This window comes from Merops nubicus, unplaced genomic scaffold (genome assembly GCF_000691845.1).
Source record: "Merops nubicus isolate BGI_N331 unplaced genomic scaffold, ASM69184v1 scaffold31811, whole genome shotgun sequence".
NCBI classification, from domain to species: Eukaryota; Metazoa; Chordata; class Aves; order Coraciiformes; family Meropidae; genus Merops; species Merops nubicus.
Window position 1 is genome coordinate 5,208 of NW_008586780.1, and position 19,081 is coordinate 24,288.

Here is a 19,081-nt window from a genome sequence, read left to right on the forward strand (position 1 = left end):
GGCCTCTTCAAATTGCTCTGTGTTAACTATCTTCTCTGAAAGCTCTTCTGACAAACCCTCTATAGCGTAGTCTGCAAACGCTCCTCGATATTTTGCTTGCTCCAATAGCAAAAGACTCCTGGCAAGTCTGTCCTGTTTGGTCATAGGAGCCTCACTGAGGAGCTACCGAGGGTCATTCCTGTCAATCCTGAACACCTCCCTCATCATTCAAAGAGCAGGCTTTCTTCAAGGTGATAGACTTCTTCCAAAAGCTGCATTGTGTAAACGTTGTGAGCATGAGGGATGCCACCAGCCAACACTTCATGGCTCACGCTTGTGCTGGTATCTCACTGTGCCCTCCAAACCCTGGATACTGGTCTTGTTCTTGAGATATTATCTCAAAGGTATTGTCTGTCTCTCTCGTTTAATTCTGTTACACAAACATTTTCTACAAAGGTTAATTTCTCCAAACTGTGTATAGTCCTGGTCAGTCTGGTGACCTACAGGACGGTGGCCTTCTCATGAGCTATCTTGAAGGTATTCTCAGTAAGTTGCACAATTGTACGGTTATTGTACCCCTAAAAAATAGTCTTTGCCATTTGAAAACCCAAACTGCTTGTTAGTCCTTAAAAAAATAACAAAAGAGAAGAAAAAACACCACAGGTATATTAACCACATCAAACTGTCCATCAAATATGCCTATAAACATTTTCTAAAACCTGTGATCATCACTGGAAATACTAACTTGGAAGATCTGTTATGCTGGCAGTATCTGCAAGTTAAGACAACTCTACTCAAAAAGCTAGCAGGTCTCAAAAATGCACCAGGAATGCAGTATACACTGTGCTGTCAGATATAAACTGTATTTTTTCTGAGTACAATATTACTGTTCTTAATAATGTAAGGAGGATGGTTCTAAAAGGTTCTTCTTGCATAATAATGGGTGCAGTCCAGATACCATGTATGAATTTACTTTAACACAGAGAGAAAACCAAACTAGCCCTACATAACCCAGAACTGTACAGAACATCCTTAAGTGTTTACAGTGTACTCTGGAAGGAGATTCTTTCTTGAAATAAATATTTGCAGAACTGACTCTTCACAGGGTTGACACCAGTTTTCCAGCCTCCCAGAGTTAATCCAAAACAAATACCTTTTTGCCACTTTGACATAGTCCTGGTTTTATAAGTTTCACTGATCTGCCTCATATTTGCTTATTTGTATCTCATAGCCTATAAAACAGATTTACTCTAAAAAAAAAAAAAACCAAAAAAAAACCCAACCAAACAAAAAAAAACAAACAACAAAACCAACACTCTTCCAAAATACACTTTTTTTGTTTGACATAATTTTCTGGGTAACAGAGTAAGCTATGCCAAACTAATACTCTAATGTTTACAGTGACCTTTTTCTGTCAATAACAACCTTCAGCATCACTGAAGTGCCTTGCATCTGCTTGCTGAACGCTTCGTTCTCCTCCCTTTAGCCAGTTACCACAATGACAGCTCTTCTTTGCACAGGGAGACAGAATGAGTGTTTGCAGATTCCTAATTCTTCAATCAGTCAACTGTTTAAAAGAACAAAAAAAAAGAGAAACAGCTTGGCATTTGTGCTGTTCTCTAGTTTTTCCCCTGGTATAATTGAAGTGAGAGTTGCAGTTAGGGAACCTTAGTTTGCTTGTGATTTGTGATTAAATTAAGATGGGAAAATTAAAAGTGACATCTGGATTATATACACTTACATCTTCAGGACTGCAGTTGTTCCAGTTTATTATTGACACTTTGTCTAATGTACAAGGAGTTCAGTAGTCTTCAGTTTATGTACTACTAGTTGCTTTTGGTTCAGTTAAGGCTGTTTGAACTAGTTAGAGTGGAACCCATGCTGGTTTGAATGAAGAAGGGCTGAAGGTAAATCCAAGCCAGGAAGACTGTGCCACTGGACAGAGACATATGGAGTTTTTAGCCATACAGTCCTCTTTCTTTCTTGGATGTTGCGTGCAGTTCATATGTCCAGTTCCATCCATAGCTGATTGTCTGGACTAGTGGAGACTGAGCTGCCATGCAGCACTGGGCTTGCAAGTAATGGTTTTGACCAGCTCCAGCTCCCTTACAGACCAGCTTTTCCTAACAGGAGATGACCTGGATTTTGTTGAATATTTCCTTGCTGCTTCACAGCTTGACTACACCAATGCAGCAAGCCTGTTAGTAAGGTCACTCACTCTCATGAAGTTTTAGGTGGTAAATAGTAAGCTTATGAGATCTATCTATGGCATAGATAGGTTGCAGCAGGACTTCTTACTCTTTCTGCTCTAGCTTCTTATAGATTCTGTAGCTTCAAGTTAAAGATCCAAGTCCTTTATCTTTCACTTTCTTGCTGGCTTGAGTGTAACACAATGGAAAGATTGCAAACAAACCTTTAATAAGAGCCATGCACCGCAGGTTGGATGCAATGACAAGGACAAAGCTTGTCTGGGCAGTGTGTGGAGCTGTCCCAGGACAATCACATCTTTGTGCTGCCCACAATATCAGACAAAAAGACTGCTAGTCATTTTGTAGCAATATTATGAAGGGTTGCTTTAAGTGTGGGGTTGCCTGTTGGAAAATTATGCTGTATAAATGGCATTGTTTGTTGTGGTTCAGTGATTTTCATATCAAGTTTGTTCAGTTTTCAATTAGGATAGGGTTTTTTTCTAGCCCTCAGCCTTCCAAGCTTGGCTTGTCTTTTCAGAATCAAGTTGTGTTCTTGGCTCAAGAAATTTCTTTGCAAATTAAAATTCAAAAGACTAAGTTCTGGTCCTGTGCAGTTTTCATACTCCGTCATACAGCGTCCAACTGAGTTACACAGGTTGTTCCATGGGTGATCTTGCAACTGGAATTCAGGAACTCAGCTGGAATTTGCTCATCACCTAATGCACTTTGAATTCAAACTTAGGCTATTTTTCTTTCAGGACAACAATAGTACAGAGTAAAACAAAACCAATACATATAAATTTTGCTAGTCAAGAGTAAATCAAATGGATTTTCTGTTGGTTCCCCTCTCCCCCCCAGTAAAATTGTGCATCTTAGATGAATCCCAGATCAGGTCTTTACTTCAGTCCATTGAGATCTCAGAAACTGACAATTGGAAGCTTTAATACAGTAACAAGCATGAAAACCCAAACCAAACAGTTGTGTGTGAGATACGGAAAATTTGGTAACTATTATTGTTAAGGATGACATCTGTGAAAAGTTAACCTTGTTGGATGGTGGTGTGGAGGGTTAGACAGGAGAAGCAATTCCAGGACTGTGAATGCATAGAGAAGCTTTCAGGATCTTAAAATGTGTCTTGCCTATGTTGATTTATAGAGTGACTTAAAATATCCCATTGAGAACTGGGCCTAAAACAACACTCGTTATGTAATACTGGCACTTGCAAGCTTAACAGAAATATCAAGTGAAAATTATTTCATAGGTACTATACTATTAATGACCTTGCAAATTCAGAATAATTTTCTTTTCATTTTCCTTGTTGATTTGCAGCTGCTGTTGGCTTTCTGACAGTTTCCAGTGTCATTACCATGTCAGCCCCTTTCTTTCTGGGGAAAGTTATTGATGTTATTTATACAAATCCCAGTGAAGACCTCACTGCGAGCCTGACCAGCTTGTGTGCCTTGCTGAGTGGAATCTTTTTATGTGGTGCTGCTGCTAATGCTACTCGTGTCTACCTCATGCAGACTGCAGGTAAAAACAGAAGCAAAAAATGATGCTGAGAGTCATCTTTTTTTCACACAGAATATCTAATCATCTGAAATAAATTCTTGGCATTGGTTGTGATATCCTCTTGGAATCATTGGGTTTTTTTACCACATCAAAGGTAAACTAATAGTGCAAAGATAAGTACGTGGAAATAACTGTTCCTTTTTATTTTCTGTTACATGGCATCTTAAAGCTCACTCTCTTCTGATATATTAAAACTCTGTAATGTGACTTGCTCAGTGGTGTGTAATCCTATGATTTTCATATTGTCAGTGTTTGTGTGAAGACCTGTGTGCCATGCTTGACTGACTTCTGTTTCTGACAGGACAAAGAATTGTGAAACGTTTGAGAACAAGCATGTTCTCCTCTATTCTGAAGCAAGAAACTGCTTTCTTTGACAAGACCAGAACAGGGGAGCTGATAAACCGCTTATCATCAGACACAGCCCTCCTGGGCCGTTCAGTGACTGAAAACCTTTCAGATGGGCTCAGGGCAGGAGCTCAAGCATCCGTGGGGGTTGGAATGATGGTATGGTGGCCTCTTCCCTGCTTGTCACTTCTTGTAGTTTCACGTTTGTTTCAGTTCTGCTAGGTAGGGTGTGAACATGATTCAGTTTCAGAAACTGTTCTGTGCTCTTGGATACAAGTGTATTTCACTGCTTATCTACAGTAACTTTTATGTACTGCATTGCAGTAGACCATGTGCCTGTACCCACTTGATGTTTACACACAAGCCAAAATATGGATAAAGAACATTTGAAATGAGCTACTGTTGCTGCCCAAATTTATCAAGCAAAGTATAGTAGGCAAATAGCCTAACTATTCTTACTGAAGTTATTAAAATCAGTGATAACATTCCCACGGTTGTAGGTAAAATAGGGTGTGAAAGGGTTGATGTAAAAGTCCTTGAAGTTGGTTGATTCTGGTTGAGGCGCAGATGAGCAAAGGCAGCACTGAATATCAAATTACTGCTGAGGATTATTACAAGCACTAGTCTTTCTGGTTTTGTCTGTCAGTAACGAATGTGTTCAGGTAGGAAGCGTGATAGGGGAGGCTTCAGTGCAGTGCATCCATTAATATTCCTTGGTGATCAGTTGGTTTACATAAAAATTGGACTTTCCTTGATGGTTTTTGTGGCATTAATTTTGTTATGCTTACCTGAGAAAAGATACGTTGGTGGCAGTTACCTTAAATGAAATTGCTGTTGTCTACCTGGAGTAAAAAACATATAGCAAAAAGCCTCTTTATAGGAATCATCTTTCAATATTGATGTTATTAGAAACTATTCAGTGTTTCTGCTACGAAAATTATGATATCATGTTTAACGTATGATAAAAACTATGACTTTCTGCATTTATCTAAACAAATAGTCTAAGATTTTATTCTACCATAGATTAAATGCAATATATAAGGTATTCTGCATAAAAATACTGCCATGATACCATGTTAAAAGGTGGACTAGAAAAGCTTGCACAGAAAGAAGAGATTATTGTGAAATAATTACGAAGCCTGTCAGTTAAGTCAGTTTTTAATTTTTCTGGAGATTTTTATCTTCAACACAGGAAGAAAGATTAGATCTAATTTCAATAAGTCTCATGAAAAGAACCTGTTTAGGAGCTTTGATGATGATTATTACGAGTAATAAGGTTTAGCAACAGTAAATAAATCCCTTATTCCAGGTTATGTGTGTTCGTGGGTGACAGGCAGCACTTGTGACTCCACCTGCTCCTCGGTTACCCGGAAGTAGTGTGCGATATTTCTGCCCCTAAACTTTCTGTATTACACCATCTATTTAAAAGTTATGAAATCGCTTTAGAAACTATATAACAGCTTCTGTCTTTCAGGTTCCCCAAGAGATTTCCTGGTAGGCCTGTTTACTGGCAGGTTAAGATACTTGGCTAAGACCACACAGCAAACCCATGAGAAAACTAGAAATGAAATCCAGACTCCTTTCCTTAAACCTTTGTTCTAGCCAAGGGACACATCCCAAATGCTGTGGAGGAATGGATATTTTGCCTGGAAGAAATAAAACGTGGTGAATGAAAGCGTGGCAGCACTAAATTACAATCTTGCTAGTTGTAGAAAACTCTAGCGAGGGGAATTGCACTTCAGTACACCAGTTTTCAATCTGAATGCTAACCCCTGACATACCTTTTTCTTCCAGTTTTTTGTGTCTCCTAGCCTTGCTGCATTTGTCCTGAGCATTGTGCCACCCTTGGCTGTCCTGGCTGTGATTTATGGAAGATACTTGCGAAAACTTACTAAAATCACCCAAGATTCTCTTGCAGAAGCAACACAGGTAATCTTTTAGCAGATGTTTTCTAGTTAACTTCAAAATTGCTCTAGTGTATTTAGATTAATATATCTGAAGGTACAGATCTTCTGAAGATAATTGTACTGTTCATTGCCCTAAGCCATGCTGAGGCTGTAGTTTTGCACCTGACTAGTATGAAAGGTAAATGTTGTAACTCTTATTCATAGATCTCAAGGTTTAGGTTGTCCATAACCATAGAATGTGGAGGTGCCAGGCCTGGAGAATTCGGAACTGTAGGAAAGGGTAAGGACATTAGGCTTTAGCTTTGTGAGACTGTAAAAAAAATCAGCCTATGAAGTCCAGTGTAACTTAGTACCTGCGTTTGAAAAACACTTTTTTTTTTTTTTTTTTAACTATGGTTATGAGTTTGAAGCTATCAGAAGCATCCTAGATAGATCTGTCTTTTAAGAAAACTTTGCTAGCAAGTTCTTCTCTGAAATGAATCTTTGACATTTGATCTTATTGTCAACTCTTTAATGTTTATGAGGCTTGACATTTCTTAAACTTTTCTGGGCACATACCCAGATATTTGGGAGTGAAGTAGAAGAAGCTGTTTTTTCTAAAGAGGCCACTGGAGAGATGCCTTTGTTGTGTTTGCTGACTGCAGTGAAATATTGCAAAGTGCTATCAGAATAGTAACGACAGTGACCTTTTTCTCACAGGCTGAAGGTGGGGAAACAGCATTAAAAAGCACAGAAATATAATTAGGAAAAAGCTAGTTAAAACAGCCACAGTTGTCAGCTGTTGTAAACTTGGGATGTGCTTTGTAGAACTTGTGCAAAGTGGCTGTGCATAAGGAAGATTAGCCCTCTTCTGTTTATCTTCCTCATCCTGTGCTGAAGGGAAGCTCATGCCTTTGTAAAATAGGTGTAGGGCTTCACACGAACGAGCAATTTTACTGGTCCATGCAAATTTTCAGGTTGAGTGGGGGATGGAAGAAAGAGAATTATATTTATATATCATATTTTTACTCACAGAAGGGGGCCTTGTTTTTTTGTTAAGACCGTCACAGTGTCTGTTAACAACTTATCCTAACTGGTTACAGTTGAGGTAATTTTATAATTAATACTTTGCTGTGCAGAAGTTAAAATACTGAGTTGAAAGGAGACATTAGTAATTGAACTAAATTAATTCCCGGTGTTGCTTTGATCACATGAGTGGAATTGTTTCAGGAAACAACTGCAGGGTTTCTTGCATAATTTAGTGTAGAACAGAATATTCTTTTTTTTCCCCTCCCCACGTTGTTATTGCAATTTACTATGAATAGTAATTTTCTTATGTGCGTTGTTCACATAAAGTGTTTTTTTAACCCTATTTCTGTATTTTTCTCTCTCCTAGCACTTAAGGCAATCTTGAAGTTCTTTTTGAACTGGTTGGGCATGCAGTTTACTTTTCACTAAATGGTATTAAAAAACAAAAAAAGAGAACATTAGAAATTTCCCAGTGTTATCCAAAGGAGTGTATTTGGAGATCAGTGATACTGGTTTAACTTTCAAATGTTCTGTAATATGAACATTCCAAACGGTGTGTCTTTGTGTGTTTGTTTTGTTCTTTGCTTTAATGTAGTTAGCTGAAGAGCGCATTGGAAACATAAGAACAGTCCGAGCTTTCGGGCAAGAAGTGTCTGAAATGGAGAAGTATACAAATAAAGTTGATTATGTGCTACAACTGGCTAAAAAAGAGGCACTGGCTCGGGCAGGCTTCTTTGGAGCAGTAAGTATATTTTGATGAAAGTAACCCAGCCATGTTATGCCAAGTGTCAGTTATTTTAAAATTCATTATGATACTTATAAATCTGCAAATAAATTAGTTGAGTGTAAATTGAACCCACATAAAACTGTGAGAATTCTGGACTTAAATCAGTCTAAATTGCTGTGAAACTGCGCCTCAAGATACAGTGGTATGATAAAGTCTGCTTAAGCCTCTGTTTCTGCCCCACACCCTATAGGTTGGTACTATTTATTTGAACCCACGCCTCCTATTCAGGGAACTAAACCAGTTGAAACCTTCCCTCACCTTTAGTGTTCTACAGGTTTGGCTTCCTGATGAGATGAGCATCAGTGCAAAGGAAAGTGGGGAGCACGCAGTTCAGGGAGGGAGGGTGGGATTGCACTTTTCCATAACAGCTTGCAGAGAGTTTGCTGAATAGTATTTTAAAGCTGCAACATAACTGCAGAGTTATCAACTCTTCTCCTTTAATGATGGTTGAGAGTTTGGTGTTCCTTTCCATATTGGGGGGGAAAAAACAAAAAAGAGTTGCTCGCTTTCTGAGTGCTTGTTGGACAGCACAGTGCTATTGAGTTCCAGAGCTGCTGGAACTCAGTGTGGTTGTTGGCTTGCTTTGCTTTAATTGGTTTTGCTCAAATTTAACTCCGGTATCTAAAAATTTAACTATGGGTATCTAAAAATCTAGATACCCATAGTATAGGAATTCTTCTATTAGAAAGAAAATTCTGAAACAGCATTTTAGAGTATGAAATTTAAGATGTATGCGACAAAATCTGCCTTTTCCTTTTTTCCTTAGACTGGCCTTTCTGGGAACTTAATTGTCCTCTCAGTCTTATACAAAGGAGGATTACTAATGGGCAGTGCCTACATGACAGTTGGAGAACTCTCATCTTTCCTAATGTATGCTTTCTGGGTTGGAATAAGCATTGGAGGTATGGAACAAGAAATTGGATTTTCTTCACTTCAAAGCATTACAGTCAGTCTTGGGTCAGGAGCGAAGAAGCTCTTTAAAGATCTGTCTTTCTTTAAAAGTCTCTTCCAAATGATCTTTCCAAGATATCATACTTTTTTTTTTTTTTTTTCTGACAAGTTAATAAAGGTAATAATTTATAACTTAATATAAGCCTTCCATTTTCCCAGAGGAACGCAGGGTGGAAGATTTCAATATGTGTATGTGACAAATATATATTACTTTAATTTTCTTTAGGTCTAAATGAAGATAGTATATTGTGTAAAGAAATAATACTGGTATTATATTTTTTACAGAATATGTGGGCCTGCGTTAGACAGACTCTATTTAGAAAGGCACGTAGACGTTAGCTGTAATTCTGTATACAGTATCTTGAGCTGGAAGAGTGAACAAAGTGCCAGCAGAATATTACACTCTGGTGCTAACCTTTTGTTTTTCCTTACTGACTCGCCTTGAAGCTCAGACTCTGTAATCTACTGCTCCAGAAACAAACTGTTCATCTTTTTGACACTGCAGTCTTCGCTACTGCGTACAGGCAAAAGTGGAGATAAGGGACTTTGAAGTTTGACAAGTGATTGGAAGGGTTCTTCTTTAAAATGAGTCTGTTACTTCTGATAGACTGACAGGGCAATACAGCTCACCAGTACTCTTCTAAAACTAAGCCTGATATTATAGGAAGCACAAAGATATGCCTGGAGGCAAAATTCACAAAACCTACTTCCTTGAGTATCAAAATTCCAACCCGTTCCAACTACCAAGCCCTTTTCTTCTCTGCTTAAATCATCCAAGTTTGGTTAACAGACAGATACCTGGCACTTTGAAAACATGGGACAAATTAATATTAAATAAATTAAAAATAAATTAGGAGCACTGATAAAATACCATTTAATTAACTTTTATTTGCTATAAAAACATGTTTTTAAATTCTGCTTAAAATTATTGAAGAATATAGTTCTGCACAAAGCTCATTCTCATGGGGACTCTGAAGTAAAGGTGTCTTGCCACAGGAGGCCTGCCCTCCTTCATGCCTACAAGGCATGTGAATCTTCAGACTGCTAAGTGTGCTCCATATATGTCATCATCAATACGTATAAGAGTTCACGCAATGAACCGGGAAGCTCACTGCATAATTTCAGACTTTGCCCCTTTTTGTTGCAAGGTTGCTCTGTTTTTTGCCAAACACAGGTTATTAAATTGTAAAACATTTCCTAATTAGTATTTGCTGTCCATATTAGATTTTTTTTTTTTGAGTGGTTTTGAATTTGCAAACCTCAGTGTCTCAGTTTCAAGGTGCCTTCTTGCCTGTGCCCTGCTCTAGGATGTAAGTGCTTTTGCTCTTTTTCCCAAGCAGACAGCTTATCCCCATGGCTAGTGCCTTGTCTTGCAAGTTTTTAGATAATCCTCAGCAGCAGCATGATGAAATGCCCTGTCTACACTTACAGACTCATGACCTTGTGCTGGGCTTGTTGCTCTGCAAGGATAAACTGGTAAACCAATTTTAATATTCCTTGGCTTTTCTGTCCTCCTAACACTATAGATATTTTAAGATAGAAGTGGTTTATTCCGTAGGAATTCAGAGATTTTGAAATTGGTTACTCTGTTTTGAAAGGCATGCCAAAAAAAGAGTGTTTATTTCAGCTGCAGAGCTCTTGAGCTGAGCCAGCTCCAAGATTATTCACACAGCTGCTACAAGCTGTGACCCAGTACTACATGCAGGCCTTGGCCTTAGCTTTTGCTTTCTCCAGTAACATTTGAAGCCTGCTGACTTGGGAGACACACTCCTTTTCGTTGCCCATTCTCCACATAACCTTCTCAAGCGTCAGTTCAGCCGTAGGTTTTGTGCTCTCCCTTCCCAGTGGCTGACTCAGCCAGGCTCTCCTGCAGTACTACAACCCTGTCTGATAAAAAAGGGCATTCAGAGTGCTCCATTCTACTGAATGATTTTGGAAATATAGCTGGTTGTGTGCAAGGCTGTTCTCTAAAGTTAGATGCTGTTCTTCCTGACAGATGAGTGAAAAACAGTTGCTTTGCTTTTGAGTATACACAAGCTTAAGTGTATTCATGTAATCTTTTTTTTCTTCAGAATAATTTGTTTTACAGCTATAAATAACATATTTGGTAGTGAATTGGAGTAAAAAATCCCCTGCACATCTGATGCTTCAATGCTGGTGATGAAAAGTTTAACAAGTTTTATGTCTTCTATGTCTTCCATTCCATATGGCTGCATAACGTTGTTCTGCTTTTTGTTTAGGTCTAAGTTCCTTTTATTCTGAGCTAATGAAAGGACTAGGTGCTGGTGGACGTCTGTGGGAACTTATTGAAAGGAAGCCCCAACTTCCATTTAATGGTGGGTCCTTCATTTGTTACTGTGCACAGGTTGACTTTACACTTATTGGTCACCAGTACTTCAGAAGGATGTGTATAATACTTAAAGGTAGTACTGATTTACATTCTTTTAAAGAAACTAGGTACAGTGGTAATTCTTCTGATTTTTCCTAACTATGAAATAGATGATGGGCTGCTTTAGGCCTAAACATAGGTTTGGGAGTCTGAAATCACGTCTGGTTCTATCAGTATGTTTGTAGAAGAATGTGCTTACCTCTGGGATGTGTGAGATTTTAATAGAAGTTTGCTTTTTCTGGAAGCTTTCTGATGTAGTAGTCAAATCCCACAAAGAAGATATGCAAACTTCATCTATAAATCTGCCTTTTAAATATGTATTTAAATATAGTAACATTTAAACAAATATATACATTAACAAGAATTGAAATAATATTTAATAACTTTTAATTATTTAAGTAGTGCAGCTACATGTTTTAGGATACTTAATAATATTTAATTATTGTAGATAAAAATATATTGCCAGCAACACCTTATTTACAGCTTTATTGTTTGGAAGCTGGACAGCAGCACCCTCTAGTACTGGGTATATTTTGCACAAACAGCATTTGCCTGCATCCATCAAAGTAGTTGAATGAGCTGCTTGTAGAAGATACTGTCTTTGGGAAGTGCTGTGTTATTTAAGCAGAAGTCATACCTGAGTGTTCACCAGCTCTGTATGTTGTTAGGAAATGCAATCTAGCAGAGTCCAAGTAAGCTGTCAACATCAGTTCTCCCCGAGTTTCATATGGTCCTCTAACTTGGAAACTGTGAAAGGACTGCTCTAACAGTCAGAAAAGAACATCCAACAGAACTAGCAGATTCTTTGCGGGGAAAAAAAAGCAAAATCAATTATTTGCTCTAGAAAGAGCACGACTAGTGAAGTCTTAATTGCTACTGATGGATGTCTGTGTTCCTTATGCACAGTTACTGTTTAACCAAACGTGGGCATGTGCTACCTACCATGTGCTGTGGCTAGTTGGGGGTTACTCCTGTGCTGCGTCTGAAAAAAATTAAGGGGTCTAAGTTGCATTACTGCTCGAGTGTTGCCCTGGTGCGGCCAGTTCTCACAAAGCTGGTAGGAACTTCATTGGTAGGACTGTCCTTGGGGAAAGCAGCACCACTGTCCAGGTAGTTTGCCTTGTATATGTGTTGCTGGGATTTAACAGGGCTTGAAGAAACTTTGTTTCTTCATGTTGCACATTGATAAGTTGCTTCTAGTACTTCATTTAAGATAATTGCTTAAATGAAATACTGCACTTCAGAAAGAAGCTGGTTTTATTTAACTTTGGCAATTGTACATTCATGATGGCTCCTTACAGTATTTTACAAAATGAAATTTTTGTTTCAGTGAGTTGTGGCCTAAGAGTTATGCTTCTGACTGGTCTTTGAATACACTGTTATCCTGAATTTATTTAATATACTTTCCACTTAAAAAAAAAAAAATCTAGAAAATGAACATTAATGCAAGAAACCTAGCAGCAGCTTTATTTCAGTAACAGCCTCTGCTTAAAGCTGCTCAGTTCACATGTAATGGAGAGGGAACTGCTTTTGTTCAAAGAAGAGGGTGTCTCAGGTGGCTCATGTGGCTTGATGAAAGGGCAGTAAGGGATTTGCAATGTTTATCTTCTTGCATGTGTTCTATGGCAACGGGACTTTGGCCTTCAACAATGCCCTTTTATTTCATTGCTCCTCACAGACAAAACTTAAATGGTTTGTAATATTTTTTAAAATTAGATAATTCTACAAGAAGTGAATGTTTTTAGGTGTTAACAAGATGCAAATTCTCCCTCATGCTGTAGGTAGCCTACAGGTTCACTTCTGGGGAGCAACCTGAAATTACATTCAGGAATGAGTGGTGTACCACACTGATTCAGTCATGGCTGAAATGCAAGCCCTGTGATCCTGAATTGTGGCTTGCAGCTACCCCTAGATTTAACATGGGGATAGATATTTCTTTTGCGTGTCTCTAAAGCAAGTTCTAGGAGGGCTGAGCTCATTTTTGTTTCTGTTCATGTTTCTGTATTTTATTCTTTGTCATACAGAGGGAATCACATTAGGCAAAGACACATTCAGAGGTGCTTTGGAATTCAAGGATGTTGAGTTTGCCTATCCAACACGTCCAGAAACATCAATTTTCAAAGATTTTAGCCTTTCCATTCCAGCTGGCTCTGTTATGGCTCTGGTTGGCCCAAGTGGTACAGGGAAATCAACTATTGTATCCCTTCTGCTGAGGCTGTATGATCCTATCTCAGGTATGTTTTGTGTGTTGCTCTCCTTCATGACAGTTGATGCTTTGCATCTCAGATACACCTTATAAACATCCAGGGTTCTTGTGCTTGAGATCCTGGTGTGACCCTTCTGCTGAGGCACCGTGCTGTGCTCCGGGGTGTCCGGCCACCTTGTCACGGTGCCTGCACAGCTTGGTGTTTCTGATCCACCAGCACGTGATTCCCCAGGTGTCATTATTCTCTCAACTCTCCTTTCTGCCTCTTTTCAGTTCTTGTCAAACACACTTGATTCTACTGTTTCTTACTTTTAAGGTACTATCACTGTTGATGGCTTTGATATCCGTCAGTTAAATCCACTGTGGTTTAGGACAAAGATTGGAACAGTGAGTCAGGTAAGGAAGAAAACAAAAATTTAAGTGAACAAAATAATTGTGTCATAGACTAGCTGTGCTTCACTTTGATTATTTTTAAAACTATATAGTCCTGCTTCTCAGTGAAATCCTCCATCTCACCATGACTGCTATTGTGCACACTTTGTTCTAAAAATAAGTGTTCAGAACTAGTCCCATTATTCTGCAGTCTGTTTTTACATAATCATAGAGATTCAAATTATTAGCTTAGAAGAGAGATGTGCATGTGGAGACTGGAAAATACATTGTAGCAAATTGTGTAAGTGTGACCATCTTGATGTTTGCTGTGATTTGGTGAAGTAACACAAATTTAACATTTAATCACATTTTTGTATTAATGGAAGTTAGACAATCGTATTTTACACAACCATTTGAAAACTGACCTTCTGTGTGCTGTGTTGTTTCCAAGCAAACTTAATTCCATTAGAAAAGCATTAAAATACAGCACTGTTGGCTCTTACTCTTGTAGTGTCTCCTCCCTAGCAACCCCCAGACTCTGAAAGTACAGAGACATGTTCAGTTGTCTCTTAGAAATAAACTATTTGACCAATTAAATATGTATGTTCCTTCCCTTGTCTCCCCAGATGCTTCACAGTGCAATTAAGTGTTACATTGATGTTCTGGTTAAAAGCTGATTGTCTGTTGCAATTCAAAACATCTACTTTATGCAATAATGCCACCAAAAGCTTTTGTACAAAAAATATTTTCCTAAGGGTACACTAGCAGTTTACTTTTTAAATGTATGTATTCCACCCAAGTAACCAATAGGAGTTTCACACAGGTTTTCGTACTGCATTTTATAAACAGAGCAGACTTACCTTGTTTCAGACATTTTCCCATTTTACATTGCTTGTCCTATATGCCAGTCCTCTTCTCTGTTTTAAGCTTTAATATAAATTAAATGCACTAAATGCCACAAAACCTGTGTAGATATCAAGAAAAGAATTACCGTTGTTGCAAATTATGATATGTAGTGAAGTACAAACGGAGGGGTTCTGATATTTGGATGAATAACTCTTTCTGAACTCTTCCTCAAATATTAGGAAGTGAGAGTTTTGTTGCATCAGTTAAAAAAGCAACGTATTTTTTAATTGGTTTTCACTACCTATTAAAAAAGCAACTTATTTTATAATTGGATTTCACTGCCTATTTTGGTATTAGGAGATGGGGGTTTAATTTGTTTTAAATTAAATTCACTCTAGCTTACAAATTCTCTCATATGGATATAATAGAAGTTAACACTAGGTCTTGTAAGTGGGATCTATGTTATTTGAGATCTAGACAATACATGCATGTATGTTCTACCTTATTACTTGTGGTTTTGAATTTATCAGGAACCAATTCTGTTCTCCTGTTCTATTGCTGAAAATATTGCCTATGGTGCAGAGGATCCTTCTACTGTGACTGCAGAGGAGATTCAGAAAGTTGCTGAAATAGCTAATGCTGCTAGTTTTATCAGAGATTTTCCAAAAGGGTTTGACACTGTAGTTGGAGAAAAAGGCATTTTGCTTTCAGGTACATCTTCATATTGCTTATTTTAAAAATCTTAATGCTATAGAGTGAAGTAAAAATTCTGTTATTTTTTTGTTACCAGTTTTTTTTCTCTAAGTCATAATCTGCCATAAGTATTAAAAAAGAAAAATCCCTCCTTTATTTCCATTCCCCCCTAAAGTACACATGTCTAATGCTTCTCAGACCTTTTTTTGTATTTCAATTTACTGAGCTTTTTCCCCCAGGTGGACAGAAGCAGCGGATTGCGATTGCTCGAGCTTTGCTCAAGGTAAGCCAGCACCCAAGTAGCTGTTTAACTACCTTGTGGGGCGGCTGGAAGGGTTAAAAAGGAGGAGTTCTTTCAATGGGAGGGGTAGAAAAATATTTTTAAATGGAAAATTATATTTTTTTATGTTAATGAGGAAGTTTGAAAGGGCTGAGTGGTTTAACTAAAGACAATTTAATTATGTAAGTGCTTCTTCCTATCTTTCAGTCACATTTTTCAATAGTTCTGGCCAAGACTGATGGTAAATCATTGTACAGTGGCACATTTTCATATGACCAGGTCAAGGATGAAGGACGACTCATACATGACACCTCTGTCTCTGTGTTCACATCTCTATCACTTGTGGGTTGATTCTGGGATATCATTCTGGGTTGCAGCTTACTACCACTATAAATGGCCTGGCTTGGCTCTGAGGGGAGCTAGTTTGGATTTAGGACAAGATACTATTTCAGGCACAATGTTGTGTCATTTTTTTTCTTCAAGGGTCTAGCTTTAGGGCAGGCTCTATGCTGTACACATTTGAGGAGACTTCTGAGGATCTTCTGGACAGGAGGTTTGGTTTAGGGACAGCCATGGGGCCTTGCAGCAAGGCAGTTTGCTCAGCTGGAAGATTTGAGCCTTGCTGAACCCAGCTTATATTTATATTAAGCTACACAGGTCTCCATAGCATCCTAGCATGCCCAGTTCTGCTAGATTACTGGGAATTATTACTATACCAGTTCTTCTTTTTCCATGAACGCTGAACAGCTGACTGCGTTTCATGTCAAGTAGCATCTCATGTCATGGGAGCAGACACTGTTGTGAGGGAAGTTGTAAAAAATAAATGAGGATTTGATACATATATGTTCAAGGGTGCAGTGGAGTTCTTTCTCTTCCAGATAAAATTTAAAGCTTTTACTGTCAACTTAATCAAGGTGGTTTGGGTTATGCGCTGTCATTCAGAAGAGGCTTCTTGGGGATTCAAGTGCTACTGTTTTTTAACTTTTATTTACTTAATTGGGAAGGGTTCTTAAATGCTAGCTCTTAAGTACTAGGTATTTAACTTGTGGGTGAAATGCTGCTTGTTGGTAGGCATTTGTTCCTTTTTCTGACTGGACAGTTTATATATAGCAGACATTGCAAGCAGAAGATAGCTGAGCCTTTGTGAGAAAGATCCACATGTGAGCAGTAAAAGCAGTAAGTAGGAAAGTGAGTTTTTGACCACAGTGCTGCCAAGCATCCATTAAAAATCCTCCCCCACATTTAGTTTGTGTCTATCAAATAGTTATCAGGCAATAGTGTTCTGTTACTTCAGTTTGGAAAATTTGAATATAGAAGAGTGTTGGTTTTGTTCTGTCCTCTTAGCATTTAGACTTCTTAAAAGTAATGCTTTCATGAACATTCAATTCTTTTGATGAAGTAAGTAGACTTATGTGGGAGTTTAAAGTGCTATGAATCCTGTTCCTATTGATATAAATAATCAGAACTTGTCTAATGGTTATTATAACCAATTTTATTTTCTTTTTCAGAATCCTAAAATTCTTCTGTTAGATGAAGCAACAAGGTAAGAAAGCAAATGAAGAGAAACTTGGAAATGATCTCTCTGTAAAACTCCAGTTTGGGAGGTGTTCTTTCTTTCTCTGCATGCCCTTGCACAAATTATCTAGTCTCTTGCTTTTCTCTTCCCACAAAAAGAATGTGCTTTCTAGAATGTGTGAGTAGTTTAGGAGACCTGTGATAAAAGCTGCTTATGGAAATTGGAAAGGAAAGCTGACACCTTGTGCTGCTACTTTTCCTGGAGTTAAGTTTGTAATATGTAACTTGATTTTGAAACGCCTACTTGAAGCATTTTTGTATCTTTAGGTTAAATGAAGATCATAGTATAAAAGAGAGATTATACTCCAGTATAACTTCATCTTTCTCACTGGATGAATTTAGTGTTATTTCTCTGTGCATAGTTTTGCATATGAGGATCTGTAACGCCTGTAACTTGGACGTGCACACGAAGCGTGTTCATGCAGCTTTCCTGCAGTTCCACCGGTTCATCTTCACCAACAACGACAAGAGTTTGCTGTTTGAGCAAAATAAGCCTAACACAAACAAAACTAACCTGTCTTAAAATAACAAATATCCTCCTCTCTCCCCTCCCTGCTCCCTATTTCTTACTAGTGCTTTGGATGCTGAAAATGAGTATCTAGTGCAAGAAGCTCTGGACCGGCTGATGGAAGGGAGGACAGTCCTCATCATTGCTCATCGCCTGTCTACCATCCAGAATGCTGATTTTGTGGCAGTCCTTGGCCAGGGTAAAATTCTTGAATGTGGGAAGCATGAGCAACTGCTTGCAAATCCAAATGGACTTTTCAGGAAACTAATGCAGAAACAAGCTTTTCTTCAGAACAGTGATACTTTTGCGTTAGACTTACAATCCAGAGAAAAGGATGTATTAAAAGAAAATGTATGAGAGAATGTATGAATAATGGAAGCGTACAAACTACGAAGAATATAACTTATATTTCAGTTATGTAAAGTAAATGTTATATTTTTCCAAAATGTACAAAATATTCTTTTGAAACCTAAATGTGTTTAAACTTTTTATTGAAAGCTTTTTAATAATTATTGCAACTTTTTAAAATGTCTGTCACATTGAAAGAATTTTAGTGTATAGATTTTTCTGCTGTGTGTTAACTGAGACCATTTAGAATTCTGTTGGCTGTAATGCACTGTATGATGATGTGCTGCATTCTCAAGTCCAGTATTTTAAAGGGTAATTAAATGACAATCTTATCATTTTCATACCACTGTCTCTTCCCTTTTCAAGGAACTTTGGCTTTTTTTGCTTGTCACTAGTCTTAAAATGCTGAAAATCAAAAATGTGACACTAATGTCCTGAAAGTTTCATCTCACTTGCAGTGGACTGTCCTTTCAGTTACCATCTGTTCTGAAATGTGAAAGTTGATTATGATCACCATGTACAGTTACTGTAGAGTATCACATATGACAACACATTTTAGAGAGTATGGAAGCATGAGGTGAAGATAAGTTCTTTAAAACAAACAAACCAACAAACTCAACAAAAAAAGGCAACCAAACAAAAACCCTGATGTCGTATAAGGATAACAGAAGTGTATTGGTATGTTGTCAGCACAGAAAAATCTAAAATTTCCATGCATTTTATTCTTTCTTTATCTTCCCAGTTCTTTAGCTTCACTTCCTTTCTAAGATGATGTCCAAGAAAACACACTCTTATATATGTAAGTTTTTGTCATTTTTTTAAGGCATACATAAGTTTTTTATGGTTACTTAAAATTTCACTGATAGAAGCTCTGGGGCTTGCATAAATACTTTATTAAAGACAACTAGTAAACTACCTTCTCAAGGACAAGTAGTAAAATAACAGCATTACATTAATTTTAATAACTTCAGGAGGGTACATTTGGCAGTAAAGAGTAGGCGTCATTATATTAATGTAATAATATCTTCCAGTAAAATCTGTCTAGACCTTCTGAAGATGTAAAACCCCACAAGATAACCTTTAAAAGGTAGAAACCTTCAGGTCACATTAAAACTCATCTATGCTAGGA

The 19,081-nt window shown here is 37.8% G+C and overlaps 1 protein-coding gene across 1 annotated transcript; it reads left to right on the top strand.

The window, feature by feature from the left end:
- The first annotated feature begins 275 nt into the window (after positions 1-275).
- ABCB10 (ATP-binding cassette, sub-family B (MDR/TAP), member 10) lies at positions 276-18,265 on the top strand. The gene is made up of 13 exons (XM_008948755.1): positions 276-321; positions 3,498-3,698; positions 4,039-4,241; positions 5,877-6,011; positions 7,593-7,739; positions 8,551-8,686; positions 10,976-11,071; positions 13,149-13,358; positions 13,647-13,726; positions 15,079-15,259; positions 15,481-15,524; positions 17,030-17,064; positions 17,670-18,265. Exons 1-13 carry the CDS (start codon positions 276-278, stop codon positions 17,959-17,961), a joined length of 1,806 nt encoding a protein of 601 aa, XP_008947003.1. The 3' UTR covers positions 17,962-18,265.
- Positions 18,266-19,081: the final 816 nt, after the last annotated feature.